The 22,634-nt window shown below is 43.2% G+C and overlaps 1 protein-coding gene across 1 annotated transcript in view; it reads left to right on the forward strand.

Moving 5' to 3' along the window:
- Window positions 1–22,634, forward strand: part of PDE11A (phosphodiesterase 11A) — a 253,430-nt gene that overhangs the window by 182,771 nt on the left and 48,025 nt on the right. The window contains exons 13-15 of the mRNA XM_016209449.2: window positions 5,230–5,339; window positions 12,431–12,521; window positions 16,004–16,104. Of these exons, the coding sequence (XP_016064935.2) occupies window positions 5,230–5,339; window positions 12,431–12,521; window positions 16,004–16,104 (302 nt within the window). The remainder of the gene's footprint in view (window positions 1–5,229; window positions 5,340–12,430; window positions 12,522–16,003; window positions 16,105–22,634) is intronic.

Consider the following 22,634-nt stretch of genomic DNA (forward strand, 5'->3'; position numbering starts at 1 on the left):
CACCTAATAACAGTTTTGTTAAATAAACAAAGCTTCTATAGAACCATCTAGTGGTGACATGATGGCTGTTAGTTTTCACACCTTTTTAAGGATTCCACAGTCTCAAAGCCACAGTCACTTTTCTCTGGCCATGATACTCCTCTGTTCACTAGGATAGTACAGGATCAGCTTGGAAATAGGGGCACTTCCTAGCTGGTTCAAATTTTATGATGACTGAGTGATAGGAAAATACTGGGTAGTCCAGGGGACTCTTGAAGCAATCTTACTGTTTGGGCCCTTTGGAGTTCCAGTGTTGTATGCTATAGGCTGGAGGCAGGGTTATCCCGGCATATGTTTTATCCCAACAAAGGACGGTGGGAGCCTTCTCAGAGGGTGCTCCCAGATTCTCTGGAGAGGGTGATGTGGAAATTAGATCTACATGCCTTGACTGTCTCTTTACCTAGATGTATTGTATTCACTGCTTTACATTTCTGATCATGGACCATGAGGGAATCCAGGTGAGAAGACAGATTAAAATAAATAATTGTTGGATCAGGAGCAGAAAGGATATAATTTTATTTAAAAATAAAAGAATAAAATAGAGCCAAGCATAGAGTAAATGCATTAAAATATGCTTCCTGCTGCCACTCTGTTCTTTTTCCCCCCTGCAGATTTTATCCAGTATATCTTTTATTAAAATTTTAATTTACAGTTGTCATTGACTATTATATTAGTTTCAGGTGTACAGCATAATGATTAGACATTTATATAATTTACAGAGTGGTCCCCCCATAAGGCTAGTACCCACCTGGCACCCTATATTCCCATTTCAGTATTATTGACTATATTCCCTGTGCTGTCCTTTACAGCCCCATGACTGTTTTGTAACTACCAATTTGTACTTCTTAACACCTTCACCTTTTTCACCCAGTCCCCCAACCCCTCCTCCCATCTGGCAGCCATCAGTCTGTTCTCTGTACCTAGAAGTCTGTTTCTGTTTTGTTTGTTCATTTATTTTCTTTTTTTAGATTCCACTCTTTCCCCTTTTGAAAGTATATTGTCCCCAGCAGGCAGTTGGCTTTTTGTCCTTAATGTAAGTGGAGGTTGAATGGATGGGACTCGAAAGAAGATGGATGAGGGCAGGGAAGGAGCAAGTGGACATTTAACGGCAGGTGGGCACTTTTTAGGCCTGACCGCTCTCAGAAGCCATTTCCAGGCAGCTCTGAGTCACAGTCAGGAGACAGGTGCTGCTTCAGTAACTCAGGCATCACGGTCGAGAGAGGTAAGTATGCATTGAGAGACTGGGTGTGTGCTGTACTTCAGGGTTCCTTTATTCTAAGGACCCACAGGTGGGCTCGATAGTCTTTGAACACTGTAAAATCATCAAATGATTCCTAGCAAGGGGGTCCATGGCTTTCATCAAATTCTCAAAAGTATCTCTGATACAAATAGTTTAAGAACTGGGTGCTGGATTTACAGGAGTGGCAAGGGTGAGAAGGAAGGTGGCTGTGTAGGACTTTACAGTAAAATATGTTCCATCACATTATGTAGTGGGTGATAACTGATAGATTAAAAATAATTTGGGATTTTGATCTCAAGTCTGTTAGATGGCATTCAATTTTAATTGTTCATAAATACCTAGTCAAATTTCCTTAGTTTGACATTACCCCATCCCTATTCTTACTGCTGTAATTCGTCAGCTAGTTCTAATCAATAGCATTTTCAAAGGTGAAATCTTTCTAAATTTCTGCTCCATTGTTTACAGCACAGATTTCCATGGTATCATGAACAATTATTTCCTACCCGATAGACTTTGGGGATTTACTTAGTATTAGCAAGATCCAAACCAAACTAAACTCACTTACAGTTTCAAGATGACAGATACAGACATTTATGTCCCCTTTGACTTTCAAAAATCACCCCCAAATAGCAGGGAGAACAAGAAATGGACACAAATTCCACCTTCCGTGGAACCATAATAGATGAAGGCAGAAAATGGAGGGAGGATGGTTCATAGCTTAGCAGAGAAAAGGAAGGTCCAACCCAAGGGCCTTCAGGGTGAGTGGGTAGAGGAAGAGGCACACATCAGAAACAAGGTCCCCCAGAAGCCATCAAAGCTCAGGAACTGAAGGCCTCAGATACCCAGAAATGGAGTGAGGTGGGGTGAGAGGGCGATGAAAGCTCTGCATCATCAGGTCCCCACACCCTCTCCATGTAGTCAGAGGGCTACTCTTCCCTCATCAGCTTAGGAAACCAGAGTATTTGCTGGAGAAACTGAACCCCAGACTTGGGAGCACCAGCAAAAGAAAAGTTAGGGTTAGATACACCCTGAAAATAAGGGAATTAAGTGAAAGTCTAGGTCCTCAGAGGTGAGAAGCTGCATTCTCTATTCTCAGAATACCAAAATCTGTGTTTATGCCATTTCCAAACAAGAAATTGAAAAGTCCAGAGGAAATGAATTTAGATACAGACACATGGGTAACTCTAGCAAAAGACCAGCTGTCCACCTGCTCGCCCTGTGGTAGGGGCCCAGCAATCTGCAGACCCCATCCCCATACACTGGTGTGTGGTGAGCTCTATGCTCCGCTCACATGTGTGAACTGCCAGGCATGTGAGGAAACCACTGAACACAGAGAAAAAGAGCTCAGGGGAAACAGGCTGTCAGGGAGTAGAGAGACTTTCAGAGGAATTATAATTAATATCCTCAAAAATTAACAGACGATAATCACCCATGAGAGGAAAATGGCATGCTATTAGAAAAGGAACAGAGACAAGAAAATGCTCATAAATGAAAAATATTATTACTCCTAGAAAGTAAGAGAAAAAGTCAATATGGGCAATGGGAAAGGAAAGATGAAACTAGGTAATTGATACAAGAAGTCCAATGTCCCACCAGCTGGAGTTCTAGCCCAATAGGGCAGAAAAAATAATGAAGAGAAAATTATTAAGAAAATTATAAACAAGAATGAATGTGGCACTGAGAAAAAGGCTAATCAAACAAAGTGATGGGGGAAAGTCCCAAATCAAAGCATATCTGTGAAATTGCCAAACCCCAGAGATAGAGGATTCCAAAGAGGGAAAGTCAAGTAGCACTCGGAGTATTAGGAAGAAAATGGCCTGTGCTTCTCTTCAGTAACTTAGGAAGTGAGAAAACAAGGGAGCTGTCTTTCAAAATTCTGAGTGAAACTTTTGCAACCTAGAATTGTTAGGCAGCTAACAACTGAGCAGGAGAATAGATTAAAAACATTGTTAGTTATGCAAGTCTCAAAAAAATTAACTCCCCTAGTGTTAAAAAATTAATACCCTTTCTCACCAGAAGGTAGATGTGTTCCTGCAAACTGAGGGGGTAAATGGGGAAAGAGAGGTGTGGGATGCAGGGGATAGGAGATCAGCCCCAGGAGATGAAAGCTGGCAGCTGACAGAGAATCCGGGCCAAACAGAAGGATCAGGTGAAGGCAGGGGAGTCCCCGGGACAGGAAGGGATCTAATAAAAGGAATCTCCAAAGGTGTGACTCTTTGGAGAGCTGGGTAGGATGTGAGAAGACTTAGATGTTCAAAGAAACCTGAACTCCAGGAAATGAAAACATTTACATAAGAAACAATTACCAGAAAGGAACAGGTTTTGCAGTGACTATTTGTAGAGTGATAATGCAGTGGGTATTTATGGGGTGTACGAGACCTTGGGCACACAGGGTCTGCCTGCTTCCTCACACCTGTGCCTGCGATGGTAACCGTTCCCATCTCACAGGTCTGTTTTGAGAATTAAATAAGTTAAACAGATGCGAAGCTCATAGGACTGTATAGGGCACATAGGAAGGGCGATGTAAGTACTTGATGAATAACTAAGGGTTAGTCATATGTGAATACTATTTAGAAATGTGGTGTAAAATACCTACCAAATTAGATAAAGAAGAAAGTGGAAAGCGGTTGCCTTTGGGAATCAGGCCAAGAGGACGAGTAACTGCTGTTTATGGTTTTAAGTCCCTTTCAGACAGTTCAAATTTTTAAAAACTATTGCAGGTAATGCTTTAAGTAAAATAAAATTAACTTAAAACCAACAGCCAACTCCACATTTTAAAAGAAAGAGCACCACAACTTTGCTATGGGCTGTTTCCCCTCCAGACAATTTATTAATATTCCCATTTACTGTGCAAATGAAATTATATGTATTTCTAAATGTAGCAGTGGACCTAATTCAACTTTTAAAAATAAAATTCTCAACGCAGAAACTTATTATTCAGCTCCTTCTGCAATAAAAACATAATAAATTTAAAAACAAAGTATTGCTGTCAGAGAAGTGTCTTACAGCTACTTGCTGGTGATCCCAGATTTGGGGGAGAAACACACATGAAAAGGGGAGCAAGCTTAACTCTACTTTCCTGTCCTCTTGCCCTCTGCTAAAGACTGTAGTAAGTAACCAAATGGGACACTTACAAAGTAAAAGGGGGGCGAGGTATAAAGGCCTTGGGTCAAGAAAATACACAGACCTGCCTTTTCAGAGGTTTGCTGCCTCTTCTAAACTAACGAAGAGGCAGCAGGAACCGGAGAACCATTGCTGCTCTGGGTTACACATGTCCTCACACTGCCCCCAAAGAAACCACACACCTGTGCGTTGCACGAGCAGGCTGCCGGCGGACAGTCAGGAACCCCGGCGACGCCCCGCCTGGTCCTCAGACATGCGCTGCCTACTGTCGGTATGAATTTAACCTGTCCTCCAAGCTAACGAGGGGACGGTGTTTACGAGATAACTTCCAGAATATTATCACGTAACAGTCTCGGCACTTCTAGATTGCTTCTTTTAATAGGAAGAGGTGACGGTGGGGTGGAGTGTTTTCTTTGCGGGCTTTCGTTTGAGTGGCATCTGGTGGATGTAACATTCAGTTCCCAACTCACAGCCCCGCTCCCCTGCCACTAGGTGCTCGTCATTGAAATGTACAATCACAAAACACATTTTGCTCTGGGCCTTTGTCAAACCGTCACCGTGTCTGGATGGTGCAGCCTCTTCTCTAAAAAGGGAACAAAATAGTCTGAACTTTGTTCCGGGGGCCCTGTGACAGGGAGCTCATTCATCACTGCGCCACCAAGGCTGTGCAAGTGACCACCCAAGTCACTGTCGTCCAAGGGGGTGGCGGTTAATCATTTCCTTAACTGATGTGGGTATGAAAACAGAGCTGATTATTGCTCGGCAGACGAACCTTATCCATCCTTCCTGCCCTTACAGTGACTGCTGCCATTTTCTCTTCTCCCCAGACCGCCGGATTCCAGGAGATTCTGACCGAGGTGGAAATTCTAGCGGTGATTGTGGGATGCCTGTGTCACGACCTCGACCACAGGGGCACCAACAATGCTTTCCAAGCTAAGTAAGTGTTCTAATTGTTGTTATTTTAATGCATTTGCCTTTCTGTTCAGAGCCAAAGGTGACCGGTGCTAAAGAGTAAAGCATTAATTTCTGGCATCCAAGGCCAAGGCCACGCAGGCCTGGGCTTGTGTGCCAAGGGGCCCATCCATCTTTATAATTCCCTATTCTTCTTTTAATTGCAAATTTGCCCTTCATGTCATGCTTGTTGATTTGGTCTGTCTCTGTTGAGCTCAGTCAGATAACAAAGCACAGATTTTTAAAAGGCCTATTTTTTTTTCTCCCAGAATGTTTGCTTTCATTTGTAAGCCTTTTTATTTGGACTTGCTGTTCTAAAATCTGGTTTTGAGACTATTAAAAGAAAATTAGGCTTAGGACATTTTAAATTTTATGAAGCAAAATATCTCCCTTCCCCAATAGAATCTCTTGCAGGTTTTTTTGATGTTGGATATCATATAAACTGCAGTAAAGGAAAGCAACACCCAAGGAATAAGGCCTCTGCTCCTCCCACAGAAAGATGGAAAACAAACAAAGGAATTGCATCAGTACTGGGGTGTGGAAGCACATAATGTGCACACATGATCTCTTCCTAAGCGAGTCGGACTGGTCAAGATAGTCATGGCTTTGCGGCTCACTTTGTGGCCAAGGCCACAGAATATGGGAACTGGAAATAAGACCAAAAACCGGATCTCCTGAGTCTTATATTGAGGGTCCAGTTTTAATGTTCTTACTGCCTGTCTGCAAGCAAAGTGATAAGTGAGTTCAGAGGCTGGAGAGAAAAACTGGGAGATGGAGATGTTGAGGAAGGCTTCAACAAAGTGGTGAGATGAACTTTCAGATGAGCAATGTGAAAGCCCCCATACAGGTGTGCCTCCATGATCTGAAACATCAACAGACCTCATCCCTTTCTGTTCCCCAAAGTGCCTACCCATTGATGCCCTTGCATCCTGGCCACTTGCATTTGCTCCTGATCTAGCAAATGAATCTTGAGCGTGTGCCCTTCTCTATCCATCCTGGGCCTTACAGGCCATCACTTCGACCCTCCCTTCTCAGTATCCTATAATTTCTTGATTCTCTTAACTTCCTGTGGCATCCACTCTGCAAAATCTCAGCCCCAGTTCAACCTAACAATTCAATTTCGTGCTGCTCTGCCTAGACTTGTAAAGGCTTTAGTAGAAAAGGTCGCAGTCGTGAGAGTTTGAGATATACCAAACAGATATCCTCCCAACCTAGCTGGATGCTCAGTGCTCCCCAGATTCTGTGTCCCCCATTGCTCTTAGCAGTTCCAGAAGTTCCATATACGAAATAGTCTCCCTGCCTAAACCACCTCCTGTCCACCACCTCCCCCGCTCCACTCAGCAGATCACCTTGCCTCTTCCTTCCCTGAGAAAATTGAGGCCATCAATCGAGAACTCCCTCAATTTCCTCCCCTGCCACGTACAAAGTTATCTGTCTGGCCCCATCCTTTCCTCCTGACCTCCTATCTCAGTGAAAAGGCTGTCCTTCCTCTTGTCTGACGCTAATCCCTCCACCTCGCCTTTGGATCCCTTCCTTACTCCCTCCCCCGAGACCTTGCTCCATTAATCTTCCTCCTCTCTGCCCTGTAGCTCCCTTCCCCTTTCCTCTAGCTCTCAGCATCCTATTAATATGAACAATCTGCCCTGTTCTTGAACAAGCCCACCTCAATCCCTGCTTCTCCCTCCAGCCTCCCTTCTGTTTCTCTTCCTTTCTTCCCAGCCAGTCTTCTTGGAAAGTTCACTGTCTTCACTTCCCCAACCCCTGCCCTCCCACGTGGCTTCCAGTTCCGCCTCGCCAGGGGAACTGCCACCAACGGCCCCTTCTCCTAGAGCTGCTGGGCACTCTCATTGTCCTTCTTCCTGCCCCTTCCTGCCATGACCCGTTTCCCGCCCCCTCTGTCCTAGAACTCAGTCTTCCTTTGTCTCCCAGACGAAGGATTTCACCCACCTTTCTACCTTTCTTCTCAGTGTGCTTCCAGGCCCGCCCTGCTGTCGCAGCCAGCACGCTTGGTGTTCTCTCCTGTCCCTCTCCTGCTCTACATGGTCCTTCATACGGGGCCTCCACCCATCTGCTGATCAGCCCCAAACCCAAATCTCTTCTCTTCAGACACTTATTCCAACTGTTGAGGAGCACCTCCTGAGACAATGAGAGGAACTACAACTCACTTGTTGACTATATCAAGTGCTTACCCCTAGCCCTGTTAGGGTAGGTATTTTTGTCTCCACTTTACAGGAGTCCCTGAGCCTCAGGAAAGTCAGTAACTTGACCGAATTCATACATCCAGAGTGTGGCAGAGTGATGTTTAGACCTGGGCTATCTGATTCCAAAAGCCATTCTTTAACCACCATACCATACTCTCTTTCATGACTCAGTGATACTTATTTGGGGCCTTTGGGCTTCCAGTTTCTTGGTTGACTTGCCATATACATGAGCTCTGGAAAACTAAATATATCTGACACCCAGAAAATCAAGCCGTGGGGCTTTACAAAATCATAGAACTGAACTAGACTTTGGTAGTCATATTTTTCAACACCTTAATTTTGCAAAAATGGAAATAGAGATATCCAAACCTTAGGTAACTTGGGTAAGATTAAACAGTTTTCAAAAATATTAGATAGGTATTAAGTTGCTGGTACTAGAACTCAACTTCATCTTTTTAAAATTTTTTGCATCCTCATACCATATGATAAAATCTGCCTGTTCCAAGATGACCTGGTGTGTTTCCTCGAGATGACTAAGGGATGGGATACCTATCAGCCCTGCCCCTATCCGATGGAGTCACCTTTGAACTTAGGACACCGAATGCCACCACCACCCAACCTCAGTTAGAATTTCCTTTGACAATGAATGCTGGTAGAGACCTTTTACAACACAGTGAAGGAGCTATCTTTTTATTGATTAGAATAAGATTTATTCAGTAAGTGTGTGTGCCATTGTGTAGATTCCACCCCTAGGGAGGAATCTCCATCCTTATTTCCTCCCCAGCAGTTGAGTGCTTTCTAGGTGCAAGGCCCTGTGCTAGGCACTGTGGGAGAAATAAAGAAGTATAACAAGCAGTCCCTTCCCTTAAAGTATTCACAGTCGAATTTCAACCTTTCAAGTGATTTGGAAATAGAATTTAAATGCACCAATTATTATGTAAAGCAAAGCATATGCTACCTTTTCTTTCTTTTTTTCATATATAAGGCTATAAAAAAACAGAAGACATTTAGCAAGGGACAAATTACTATATAAAATGCAAAATGCCTCTACAATAAAAAGTTGTGACTTCAACTATAGCAGAGTATGATTTATTCTCTTAGCCTTTCTGATAAGTGAACCTTTGCATTTCATATTTTATTCTTAATATTTAAGTATTAGAGTACGTGCCATGAATGATCAATAGGGAGAGAGGGCAGCGATACCACAGGGCTTTGAAATTGCTCTGTTAACACCTCTCTCGGGTTTTCTCCAGGGACAGCGTTTCCCACTCATCCCCCTCTCCATTACAGCCGCCCCTGATGATTAAATATCAGTACCGAGCAGCTTTGTAGTATATTCTCTTAGGAGACTTCTATTCATTTCTAGCATAATCTCTTATACTCATTTCTTGGGAATGAAAACCCATCTTGTCGCTTTCGGCCAGGTCCCAGAAGTGAAATACCCGGGCACATTAATCTGCCGTGACAACCTAATCCCATTCCTCGCCACCTCCCCACAATTCGCAATCTCCTAATTACCTTTCACAGCTTCCCTTGGCGAAGTTTCCTGTAGGCCAGGGCTGGCCCTTTCACCGCGCGCGATCGGGGCGCTGGGAAGGCGCGCCTCCTTCTGCTCACTTTTTCTGGTGCCTGTGCAAAGTGCTGAGCCTGTAGGGACAGAATGCTTCACTTTGACTTTTCTTTTTAATAACTTTCTCCTCAGTGTGCTGCCTGTCCAAAAAGGAAAAACTTTGGTGTGTTGGGATGATCTAGTCAATAATGCGCATCACGAATAAGCACATGTGTAAATATTCCTGTACTTACGGGATTTAGAGACTCTTCCTCTCTCCTCCTCTCCTCTCTCCACACACCCTACATAAATACATATCAACATATGTAATGTTTTCACTATTAAAGTGTGTGTGCCCCAAAACTGCTTATATCATGGACAATTAAAATGAGGTGTGGTGTTAAAGTCAATTTGTTCCATATGTAATTGCTTTGAGCTCGGGTTTTTTTTCATACTTTATATGAAAAAGTGGACGTATACCTTTATATAAAGTATATTACATGAAAGACATGGCCTCTTAAAAAATGATTTTATGATCAAGTAATATTGGTTACCAACTGCATGTTATGTTCCCCTCCTGCAGAACCCAGCGCCTGTTCTCACGTTCTGGGAAATCCTACAATGAAGAAACAGTTTAACTTTTTAAACCCAGCATTTCCCAAAGTTATCTGACCATGGGATATTTTTTATTTCTACCCACAATGCCATTTAACATTCCAAATAACTCATGTATTGTAGAATACTTTTTGATAAAGTTTATCCTATAAGGTACGTTTTCTTTTTTGCATGTGTGTTTGTAATGCAAAGATGGTACTTTGCTTGTTGTTAGAACAAGTCTGGTCAGAGAAAGTCTCCTACACGATGCTAGGGGACTGTGAGCTCCCTGAGGGTAAGAGCCACATCCTTCTTATCTTTGTATTCCACACGCCCGCAGCCTGGCGTCATAACTATCATCAGTACTTTCTGGTTGAAGGAATGATTGATGAATAAATGAATCACAGTGTCTTCATTACATTTTCATAGCATCAGTCTGGCTCGAATGCAAAATCTACACATTTTCGTGATTAACTCAGTATTGTGTGAGGTTGGGAGAATGTAGGATGGAATTGTAAGAGGGAACAAAGAGGGAGTCTGAGGATGAAGAATCAGGTGGCTGCACCTCCACAAACGTCCCGAGAGTCCTGATGAAATGCAGCGGTCAGAAGTCATGTGGACCTGGAGAGAGGGAGAGGTGCAGCATGGCAGGCACCAGTGTATTTGTTATAAGCTGTTCCCTGCTTAAAAGAGGAAACATCTTACTCATACGGAAAAAAGAAAATATAAAGTGTTTTGTGATCATCTAACTGCTTTAACTTTGTGGGTTCTGCTAAACCAACCTGACGAAGGAAGAGACAGTATTTGCACTTCGACACTACTTTATATCAATGGCTGTTATCAGGACTCACACCAGTAAAGGCACATCCCGGCGTGGCTGATCAGGAATCTGAGCCTGCGGTTAGTAGTTATACTAGTAGAATTCTGAGTTAAGTTTTGCAGTCTTCTTTCATTGATGATAACATTATTATAAAATATGTCAACACTTATTACTGTCAACCTTCCAATTTTAATTATAATCTCTAGACTTATCACTGCAAGCTTATTAGCCAAGCAGCTAATATTTTTTAAGCACCTACTCCATGCCAAGCCTTCGGATGTTATAGGCATATAAATTTTACATGCATATCACATGTATATTTGAAGTATCCTAGAATTTCAAAAGCTAAGATGAATATAGCCAAGACACTATACACTGTGCCTTTTGAAAAATGTATTTTCATAAAAATGAACTCTATATTAAAAAAAAAATCTAACATTAGGTATTAATCACTGATTACTGAGATTAACTTAACAAATGTCCACTTATTAAATGATATAGATTAAGGCAAGATTTAAAGAAATAACACGTACCTGATTAAAATCTAGTGCCCTCTTTACTAGCCCTATTCATAATAACCCCGACAGAACTTTACTCTGCAATTTTTTTCTAACATATGGTCAGCACTGAGTCTTTCCAAGGGCCCCTGAACTGGCCATGATCTTGGACTGCCTCACACTGGAGGTGGAGGGCAGCTAATGACTGAAATCCTTCATGCTGTACTTAGATGCAGACTTTGCTCCTTTCACTAGCAGGGCTAGCAGGGTAGACTGTGAGCTGTCAATCTGCAGTGTTTCCAAGTTAAGGCCAAATTGCCCTTTCAGTGTCCAAACTCCTTGCAGTGAGCAAGAAAGAACACAAGGACCTGGATGGGTTCTCAGCCGAATCCCATGACTGCACTTTAAATCCTAGGATTCTCTGGGTCCCTCTTGACTCTTAAGATACTCTAAAGCCCACTCCAAAAGAATTGGAAATGATAACACTTGAACACTTAAATGAACACTCTGCCAAACTGAAATTTTTGAGGAATGGGTTTAAAGATAATTAAAATTAATCCTTTCAAGTATCAATTAACCTTTTATTTATTTACAATGGAAATATCTTTGTGGTTTAATTAACTAATAATTAGTATAGACTACAATCTACTACATGCCAGGAACTGATAAGCACTTTCAAGTATTCAGTTGTATTCTCATAAATAACAGGTGAAGTAGATAGTATTATCATAATTTTAGAGACAAGGAAACTGAGTTTTAATGTTACCAAGTAACTGCCCAAAGCTATTACCAAGAGCTGAGCCCTGACTCCAAATCCAGGGAACTTTCCAGAGGTCTACACTGAGATATCATAGCATGACTGTGGGTTGGAAAACCACAGTATAAGCTTGTCAGCCTTACACATGAAGTAGATTAAATGCAAAATATTCACAGGATCTTTTCCCATGGAGAGTCAAATACATTTGGTATGAGACAATTGTTCTAACATTCAGAAGCTGTGTAAGATTTACTTCATGAGGTCTCCCTTCATCCTCAGACCTGGAAATGATATCTCTTGTCCTCAGAGAACCCAAAGCACTTTGCTTGAACCTAGGACACTTTCTGTGGTGTTTCTGTGTGTGTTACGTGCCTTATTTCCCCTATGACCACATCTCACCTCTCTTACTGGTCTGTAAATATCTTGAAGTCGTAGACTGTGTCTTGTTCACGGTGTGTCATCTTCAGCACCTAGGCTAACACATAGAAGGTTCCCGAAAGGTCTGCTTAATAGATTAGTGAACTACCCAAGCAGCTACCTGTGAATGTGTTTGCTCACGGTCCTTTGCCAAAGCAGGAAAAGCAATTTGATCCCAAGAGCTGGTGTAGGGAATTGTTGGCAGTCGAGAGCCCTGGCCACTGACCCCTCTCCTCTTCCAGGAGCGGCTCTGCCCTGGCCCAGCTCTACGGAACCTCCGCCACCCTAGAGCACCACCATTTCAACCACGCCGTGATGATCCTGCAGAGCGAGGTAGGGCCCGTGGTCTGCTCCTCCCCGGGCGGAGAACCAACGCAGTGCTGTTTGCCGCCTCTCCGTGTAGGCCGCAGGGACACACCGAGAAGTGGAGCAAGTGTTTCAAGCCAAATTGTTGGACCTTTTTTTGTGGCTTTTTTTATTCACTTAGATGCCTGACCAAGGACCTTGTTCAAATTCTTCCTGAGCCGATTCACTTGGATTCATTCTTGGTTCGGAGGCTTTTCCTGTTCACTTAGCAGAGGAGACTGCCTGGAGCTTGTCTTACCTTCCTTAGGGATACAGGAGCCCCTAACGCAGGAAGTTGACCCAAGTAGTGAGTGACCCGACCTTCCCATTTTGTAAAACCAAACCACGTTAAAAGATGGTAGAAACAAAGACAGGGTGAGAAAGTTATACTTTATTAGCACAATTGAGACATCTATAAAAAATTAAAACTGAAAATTGCTGGTGGGACCAGTTTGAAAGTGAGAATTGCAGCTAAACTGGAGACCCAGGGCTCAGGCCATGTGCCTTATTTTGCTGCATGTGGCCTTTCAAGTACTTTTATGCTCTTAGCTCCCCACAGAGAAAAGGAAAAGCCACTTACTGACTCCGACCCAGGCGTGTATGAGTTTGAAATCACCAGGAAAGGATCTGTTTAATTTTCTGCAGGCGTACACACTTTTTTTGAGGCCAGGAAGGGATCATGTGTTCCCCATTATTTGTCAGTTCTCTAGCTGTGCCATTAATTATTATTATTATCATCATTAAGGCCCTGCTTCGCTGGAATAGCATCATTAAATAGGGAGGTTTTTTCCTCCAGCCTATCTTGAGAAAGCATGTCTTTGCAACATCATGAAGGCCTCGTTCGACCCTGTAAAGGAGAGTCAGCGGTGAGGCTGGGGAAGGGCGAATGGCTGGGAGAGATGTCTTTTCAGCTGGGAAGGAAACGTCAAGGGTGAGGCTCGCAGTGACTGACAGGAACCAGCATCCTGGCATCTGCGGCTCAGGGATTTTTGTATGAAAGCCATGCTTAGCCTAGTACTGGGGCAAAAGGAAGTGGGGACAGGAGGAACATGGGTTCAGGCTCTTTTCTACACTAGTAATAGGATAGGTTTATACCTCAAACCCCAGGACCTCCCACCCTTGTAATAAAGGATTATAAACAGGGTGTCGAAGTTTTCTTGAAAGGTCATTTGTTTGTTTGGGGAAACAAATCCCACTAACTCAGAGTTTGTCTTCAGACAAATAAAATACCTTGGCTGCCCTTCGCTCAGGAGTTCTCTGAATTATTCAGAATAATAATAATGTCATTATGCAGTAAGGCGCCGGTGCTGCGGCCCTGCCCTGGGCGTCCCCCACATCCTGCCCTGACCATCAGAGGGCAGAAATACAGGTGTCACTATCACCCCACCGCCCAGATGGTGCAGAGGCACAGAGTTAGGTGACCTGACAAAAGTTACCCCAGCCCTTTCTCCCTCCACTCACTTCTCTTCCTGTCAGTACCACCCTTCTCCCTAAACAAAAGGAAGCAGTATTTCAGGCAGACAAATCTATTTCAGGGACCAAACTCTTGAGGCATTGGAGAAAGCCAGTTTGCATATAAACGATACTCTGATTGCAAATTAATGTTTTTTTTATTAGCATTAAAACTGATCTGGTTAGCTTTCTCACTCTGTTAGCTGTAAACTGTGGTAGTTACTATAAGTCCTTTAAGAGTAGTAAAATGCACTCTCACAAAATAATCATGATCCTCAAATTCAGGCCAGCTTTCTCCTGGACTTCACTTTAGTTTTACTGTAACTTGCTCCGACCGGCTATGCATGCAGACCACAGAGATATCAGGGGCTCCATCCAGACCACTGCAACAGAGTGAGTCGTGATCTTTTCGCTGGTGGGGGGCCTTGCCTTCAGTTTGTAAAAAAACAAAGCGCAACATCTGTGAAGCACGATGAAGCAAAGGACAATAACATGAGGAGTGTCTGTATTTCTTTCCCTAGGAGATGCTAGATGTGTGGCTGGATCCCGGTGACTACTTGTCCATAGCTTCCAACCACCTTTTCCCAGGCCCCAGTACACCAGCCAGTGACTGATCCATGGGGCAAAGCTCAGGCAAAGAAACTTGGGTAGAATTATGGTGCAGCATTCATTTAGTTATTTGTTTCCTTCCTAATGGTTGAATTAAGAGTCTGGAAGAGTTCATTTGAAAATTATTATTAATATTGGACCTGGTCCCATGTGGAACCAATATACTCTAGTCTTTAAGGAGTGGCGGCTTCACCCAACAAGATAAATTAACTTGGGGGAGCAGATTTTCATCTGGTGCCCAGTAGGTGGTAATTTACTAATTTATATTCTGGTTCCCCGAAAGAATTAATTTACCTCTCATTGGAGAATAGTTCCTTCTCAGGTAGTCATTTCCCCCCTTCTGCACCATCTTCTGGCTCCACACTGGGTGTAAAACTGGTCCAGTTCCTGGGCCCCAGGTTTATGAGTTCGTATTTCATGCTAAGAAAACCTGATAAATGAGAAGTCCTGACTTTCAAAGCAAATTAAGTGGATTGTCAGTCACTTTACAAAAGAATTTTCCACATCACTAAAAACATTGTAGAGCTGCCAGTGTAGCTAAAACACATTTCAGCGAAGTGTGCTTTCCAAAGGTATGGAGATGCAGGTGTATTTGCAAGTGTTCCTCGGTGAAAGTCATCTGTACAGTCCCAAGAACTATGCCAGAAACAGTATCATATACACTCTAGCTACTCAGCAACTATGCACTGGATTTAATCTGCCACACGCTTCATCAGTGGGTCTGCACAGATTAACACAGGGTTTCTCAGCCTCAGCTGCTCCGCCACGGCGGGCCAGGTTTATCTTCGCTGTTGGGGCCATCCTGTGCACTGTAGATGGTTAGCAGCATTCCTGGCCTCCTCCCACTAGGTGCCAGTAGCACCCCTCACCAGTGTGACAATCAAAAATGTCTCTAAACATTGCCAGACGTTCCCATTGCCCCAATCACCCCATTACGAACCACTGGTCTAACGTTTTTTTCTCCTCCTTGAAATCATTTGTTGCCATAGCAAATACTTCCAAAATGCCAACTTAAGTCTTAATTAGTGAAATTAGTATTTATTTTAAGGTCATAAAGATTCCCAAATGTTTTGTTAACTCCTACATTCAGTAATAGCACAGGAAATAGGTAGTCAAATTGGGTTGTTGGCACAAATATATCCATAGTGAGACAAGGTCAAACATTTTTCAGACTTTGCTCTTTAAGACTAGACACAATAAAGTGTCCCTTGGTAGTCCTCCTCAGAAATGATTGCACTTTCTGGCTTTGCTGTTTGCCAGGGAATATGTTTGTATTTGCACAAAATTTCATTAAGCTTTTAAAAAATGGTTTATCATGTTCCTATATATCTATATAATATAGGAAAAGCATGTAATCGACAAGTCAGATTTAATGGGGTTTTTTGTGACTTTTTACTTTCTCATTACAGGGTCACAACATCTTTGCTAATTTGTCCTCAAAGGAATATAGTGACCTCATGCAGCTTCTGAAGCAGTCAATACTGGCAACAGACCTCACGCTGTACTTTGAGTAGGTATTGGCATTTGATCTATTTGACAAATGGGTGCTTAAAGTTTCATCCTGTAGTTAATTTTCAGGTTCGTGTGGGGGGCTGCCTGTTGTTCCAGCACTGATACCAATGTGTAAATGAGCTAAACTTTTCGCTGCTGCTTTTCCCACACCTAAATGAACTTTATCAAGATAGTGTCTGTGAGACAAGAAAATAGGGCTGCAATCATGAGGTTAAGAGCTTTCTTCATTTTTATGATCCTTGTGTGGGACTCTTGACTCTGAAACTAAATGATGGTCATTTTTATGTTAAAGATTAAGACTGCTCTTTTAGACTACATATTATTTCTCTTCAGATCTCTAATGGCTTTGCTGATGCTAATGAAAAAAATTGGTTGCTGAAAGGTTGACTAGAAATCCAAGAGTTCATTCCTTGCCTCTCTTCTACCTCTTTTTCTCAGAAAAGCTGTCGTCCCCCCCACCACCTTTTTTTTTTCTATTTTTTTTTCAGTTTTAGGCCTCCATCTGAGCTGGAGATTCCATCTCTCCCATTTCCTCTGAGACCTGCTCTATCAGGGATCACTTCTTTTGGAAGCCTGGAAATCTCTTCCTTTGCTGATATGCAGAGTTTTCTCTTTAAAGACCAAATAACTTCCCTTCCTTAAAAATTGTTTCACTTCACCCTAATCATGTTACTGTTCCTACAGGGAATCTTGTCCCTCTACTTCCCCATCTGGCTGAACTATCCTTTAAGGTTAATCTCTTCCACTACCATTTCCAGAAATCATATGTCACTCCTTTTGAAATCTTACTGCACTTTGGCATTGTTTTGGTTAGAATTAGATTCAATTATAAGGGACAAAAAAACCAAAATCACGGTGGCTTACTTCTCTGTCACATAGAAGAAGTCTGGAGATAAGCAATCTGCAGTTGGTAGAGTAACTACATGAAATCATCAGGGACCCAGTTTTGTCTTTCTGTGCTGCTACCTTCAACCCATGGTTTCTACCTTAGTCCACGATAGCTGCTCAGTGTCCACCGCATCCCAGCTAGCAGAAAAAAGGAAAAGATGGAGAAGAAACAAGGGGCCAAAAGGTGGTGCAAGTAACCTTTTACAGTTTTCTGGAAACTCCACATAGCGTTTCCATTTACATCTCATTGGTCAGAATTTAGTCATTTGGCCATGCTTACGTTGAAGGAAGGCTGGAAAGGAAGCCTTTATTCTGGTACAGTCACATACCGCATAATGACGTTTTGGTTAACAACATAATAGTGTAGGCGATAGTAGGGTACACCATAGTGTATGTAGTGTAGGCTATAGTAGGGTGCACCATAGTGTGTGTGGTGTAGGCGATAGTAGGGTGCACCATAGCGTGTGTAGTGTAGGGTATAGTAGGGTGCACCATAGTGTGTGTGGTGTAGGGTATAGTAGGGTGCACCATAGTGTGTGTGGTGTAGGGTATAGTAGGGTGCACCATAGTGTGTGTGGTGTAGGCGATAGTAGGGTGCACCATAGTGTGTGTGGTGTAGGGTATAGTAGGGTGCACCATAGTGTGTGTGGTGTAGGGTATAGTAGGGTGCACCATAGTGTGTGTGGTGTAGGCGATAGTAGGGTGCACCATAGTGTGTGTGGTGTAGGCGATAGTAGGGTGCACCATAGTGTGTGTGGTGTAGGCGATAGTAGGGTGCACCATAGTGTGTGTGGTGTAGGGTATAGTAGGGTGCACCATAGTGTGTGTGGTGTAGGCGATAGTAGGGTGCACCATAGTGTGTGTGGTGTAGGCGATAGTAGGGTGCACCATAGTGTGTGTGGTGTAGGCGATAGTAGGGTGCACCATAGTGTGTGTGGTGTAGGGTATAGTAGGGTGCACCATAGTGTGTGTGGTGTAGGGTATAGTAGGGTGCACCATAGTGTGTGGTGTAGGCGATAGTAGGGTGCACCATAGTGTGTGTGGTGTAGGGTATAGTAGGGTGCACCATAGTGTGTGTGGTGTAGGGTATAGTAGGGTGCACCATAGTGTGTGTGGTGTAGGGTATAGTAGGGTGCACCATAGTGTGTGTGGTGTAGGCTATAGTAGGGTGCACCATAGTGTGTGTGGTGTAGGCTATAGTAGGGTGCACCATAGTGTGTGTGGTGTAGGGTATAGTAGGGTGCACCATAGTGTGTGTGGTGTAGGCTATAGTAGGGTGCACCATAGTGTGTGTGGTGTAGGCTATAGTAGGGTGCACCATAGTGTGTGTGGTGTAGGGTATAGTAGGGTGCACCATAGTGTGTGTGGTGTAGGGTATAGTAGGGTGCACCATAGTGTGTGTGGTGTAGGCTATAGTAGGGTGCACCATAGTGTGTGTGGTGTAGGGTATAGTAGGGTGCACCATAGTGTGTGTGGTGTAGGCTATAGTAGGGTGCACCATAGTGTGTGTGGTGTAGGGTATAGTAGGGTGCACCATAGTGTGTGTGGTGTAGGGTATAGTAGGGTGCACCATAGTGTGTGTGGTGTAGGGTATAGTAGGGTGCACCATAGTGTGTGTGGTGTAGGGTATAGTAGGGTGCACCATAGTGTGTGTGGTGTAGGCTATAGTAGGGTGCACCATAGTGTGTGTGGTGTAGGGTATAGTAGGGTGCACCATAGTGTGTGTGGTGTAGGCTATAGTAGGGTGCCACCATAGTGTGTGTGGTGTAGGGTATAGTAGGGTGCACCATAGTGTGTGTGGTGTAGGGTATAGTAGGGTGCACCATAGTGTGTGTGGTGTAGGGTATAGTAGGGTGCACCATAGTGTGTGTGGTGTAGGGTATACCATCTAGGTCTATGAAAGTGCACTCTCTGATGTTCCCACGATGATGAAATCACCTAACAAAGCCTTTCTCAGAAGGGATCTCTGTTGTTAAGCAGCACATGACTATAATCATCGCCCCACTAAAAACTAGGTGCTCTATAACTAGGAAAGAAAGGAAGGAGAGAGATTGGAGTAGACAACTCCAATCTGCCGTGCCACACATATTTGTCATTGGCTCCTGCTGAATGTGTCATTGCATGGAAATCGGGGAAAGAGTAAAGGCTTTGGAGTTACTGGTCTGGATTTAAATTGCATTCTGGCCTCTAATGAACCTGCTGCATTGAGCCCAAGTGCTTGTGTCTTCTCCCCCCGAAGCTTTGCTGAATGGCAAAGGAATTTAAAAGGAAAAAAAGGATAAGTTTTCAAGGAAAAGAGAGAGAGGGGACACAACAACTGATAAGAGATGTCAATACGTTTGTGGAAATGGAAGGCCAACCGAGGAATGCTAACTGATCTAGCAGAGTAGAAATGAAAAGTAGGACCCAGGTAGGGGGACAGCTCCAAGAAGCAAACCAGTTTTCTTTGCAGAATGTCACTTGGGGCTTACGGACAAAAGTGCCATGAAAAGTGGATTTGATGCTCAAAGCTTAAGACAAGGTGATTACCAGGAAGTCAGTTTACAGAACACTCAGAGCCCTCGAAGTCTTCTACCAGCATAGCCAGATAACTCCCTTTCCCCTACACTCTGGAGAAATGAAAGGAAGAGCCCTGGACCAGGAAAAGTACAAGGTACAAATGAGACGCAAAGCTCAGAGAGGGGACAGAAAGAGATGGAAGGAGTCTCTGCATTTAAAACGCATAGCCACTAGTCCAGGCACCCGAAGCTGGACGTCTATAAGCTGCATGCTCAGGGCTGTCAGATTCAGCTAATAGAAATACAAGAAGTCTAGTTAAATTTGCATTTCAGGAAACAACGAATAATTTTTAGTATAAATATGTCCCATGCAATGTATGTGTGGGACACACACAACTCCAGCTCAACCTTTTAATGTTTTGCTGTTGCACACAAGTGAATAACAAGGATCACACAATATTGGTGAAAGCCTCCAATATGAAACACAGAGGCTAAAACAACCAACAAAAAAAATAGAATCAGAGAAAACAAGGAGAGGAAGAAAACAAAACAAAACAAAACAAAACCCTATTATTAATATCCTTAGAGAGCTAAGATGTTATGTCCATGAAACAGGATGCTTTTAAAAAAACACACAATAGGAACAACCATAGAAGAAGACAGAGCTCTTGGAAATTAAAAACATAATAGCCAAAATAAAAAAATCAAATGAAAACATTGGGAAATACAGTCAAAGGGTAATAAGGCAGCAATACTGAAAACACTGCTTTATTTTATTATACAGTTTACCCTTGAACAACACAGGTTTGAACCACACAGGTCCACATATACAGATATTTTTTTCAATACATACAGTCGGGCTTTTGCATATGTGGGTTTCACATCCCAGGTTCAACCAACCATGAATCTAAAACAGTATTTTCAGTCCTCTGTTGGGACTCCATGGATACAGAGGGCCAACTGTATATCTTGTTCTGCACCATAAGGGACTTGAACCTCTGCAGATTTTGGTATCTGCAGGGGCCCTGGAACCAATCTCCCAAGGAGCAATGGTTTGGAGAGTCAAAAGTTATATGCAGATTTTTGACTATGTGAGGTTGGCACCCCCTACCCCCACATTATTCAAGGCTCAACTGTATGCTTTTAGTACTGTTTGATTTGTTAACTCTGTCCATGAATTACTTTGATAAAGTTACATTTTAATTAATTTTTAAAATATATTTAAATATATATTTTAACTATATAAATATAGTTAAAAAATTAAAATCCCAGCTCTGCCACTACCTAGCTGTGTGCCATCAGACAAATTATATACCTCTCTGAGTCTTTTCTCTTCATGTGTAAAAGGGAGATAATTACCTATGTTATCTGTCTTACGTCCTGTAAATGTCTTGTATGTCTTATAAATGGCTCCACCCACAACCTCATCTGCTTTATAGCCTATTTATTTTGCATGTTTTGTGGCTTTCATGTTTGACTGAACTATCATGATCTGCCCTCTTTTTCTGAACGGATGCTCCTTGATTTGGGATTTGTGGAAGCCTGTATCCCTTTAATGTTTTTATTTCCTGTCTCTGACACTTGCAAGATTTTATGTTATTTTTCTCAAAGTGGAAGCGTTTTCCCAAGCCAAGTTTCCAAGTAACTTCTAAGGGAGAAAAAAAATCCCAAACAATTGGAGTCCATTTATCAAGCTCTGTTAGTGATGTGACGAATCACTGAGTGACCGCTGGAATGCAGTCAAGGAGTGGCTGCTGCTCGCGTCCTCATTACTCTGCTCTTATCTCAATGCTGCAGCCCCTGCTCATGTTTGCTGACTCCCGAGGAAGCTGGCTGGTTCTCTTTTTCTCAGTGTTATTGTTTTCTGAGGTTCTGAATAGCTGTTCATTCTCTAATCTGGACCTTCAGGAGGCTGATTCACTTGCCTGTCTACAGTTGCATTAAGGTGTTGCCGTATTTTTAGCCGAAACAATCCCCAGGGTTAATGAGGGGGAAGTAACTACTACAAACTGCTACCCAGATGCTTTTATTTCACAGCTATATAGTGTGGAACTGGAAGTGATGTTAGAAACTATGTAATCTAAGTCATCTTTTTCTTGTAGATCATGTACTGAACTCGGAAAAATTAAAATATGTGTTTGGGTCACATATAATTAGTGGCTGCACTGGAACTCACACTTTGAGAAAAATAACAAAATCTTGCAAGTGTCACAGACAGAAAAAAGCCTCCTCTTTGGGGCTTTCTCCACAATCACGATATTCCTTCCCTAATGGAAAATCAAGAAAGAGTTGTCATTTGAATTGGGGTTAAATTACATGGCAACATTGACCTTCCCAGCTGTACATTAATTGGTTTAATATGAAAACTGGCCAGAGTTCCCTGTGCCACCACCCAGAGCAGAACTGGAAACACAGGCTTGCAGGCAGGCAGTTTAGCTTTAGAAGTGACATCAGGAACAGAAGTAGGGGACAAGACAGTGAAACGGCAAGTAGGAAAGCTACTGGAAGGACACAGACCCTTGTTGGTCACCACTGTGCTCAGCCAGGCTAGACCTGTTAGGGACTGTCTGAAAAATCTCGTATGCTGCACCTCAAAATTATCCACCAGCCTCCCCTTCCGTCAGCCAAGGTTATTCCATGGATGCTAATCCCACGCACTCCCGGACATCCGTGCCCGATGCTGGGGACGCCTGCAGCATCCACGCGCACACGTGGGCTCAGAGCAGCGACAGGGCAGAAGGCAGGCCAGGCAGGGCCTGGGAGCCAGGAGCTGGGCACTGTCTGGTTGAAGCAGCAACGGCTGGAGAAAGGTGGGCCAGGAGGATGTGAGGCAGCCCCGTACGAAGTCTGGATCAGCATCGATTCTTCTGCCCCGACTGCTCAAATCAGAAGTCATGACACAGGAGAGGTCAACCAAAGAGGAAGCTCAGGACGAAGAAAGGGCCGGGCTGCCAGGACGAAGGTCCAGGCCTTTGGAGAGAGGGGTTTGTGACTCATTCCTGGGGACAGGATCTCCTGCATGTGCCAATAGGGAAAGATGTTAAGATTCCTGGAAACGTGGGGCCTCTTTTAAAATAACCACAAGAGCTTGTAACTGTAATTTCTAAAGGTTTTAGGTGTTCTCAAGATTCTCTCGTACAAA

The sequence above is a fragment of the Miniopterus natalensis genome, chromosome 8, assembly GCF_054644295.1.
Source record: "Miniopterus natalensis isolate mMinNat1 chromosome 8, mMinNat1.hap1, whole genome shotgun sequence".
In the NCBI taxonomy this organism is placed as follows: domain Eukaryota; kingdom Metazoa; phylum Chordata; class Mammalia; order Chiroptera; family Miniopteridae; genus Miniopterus; species Miniopterus natalensis.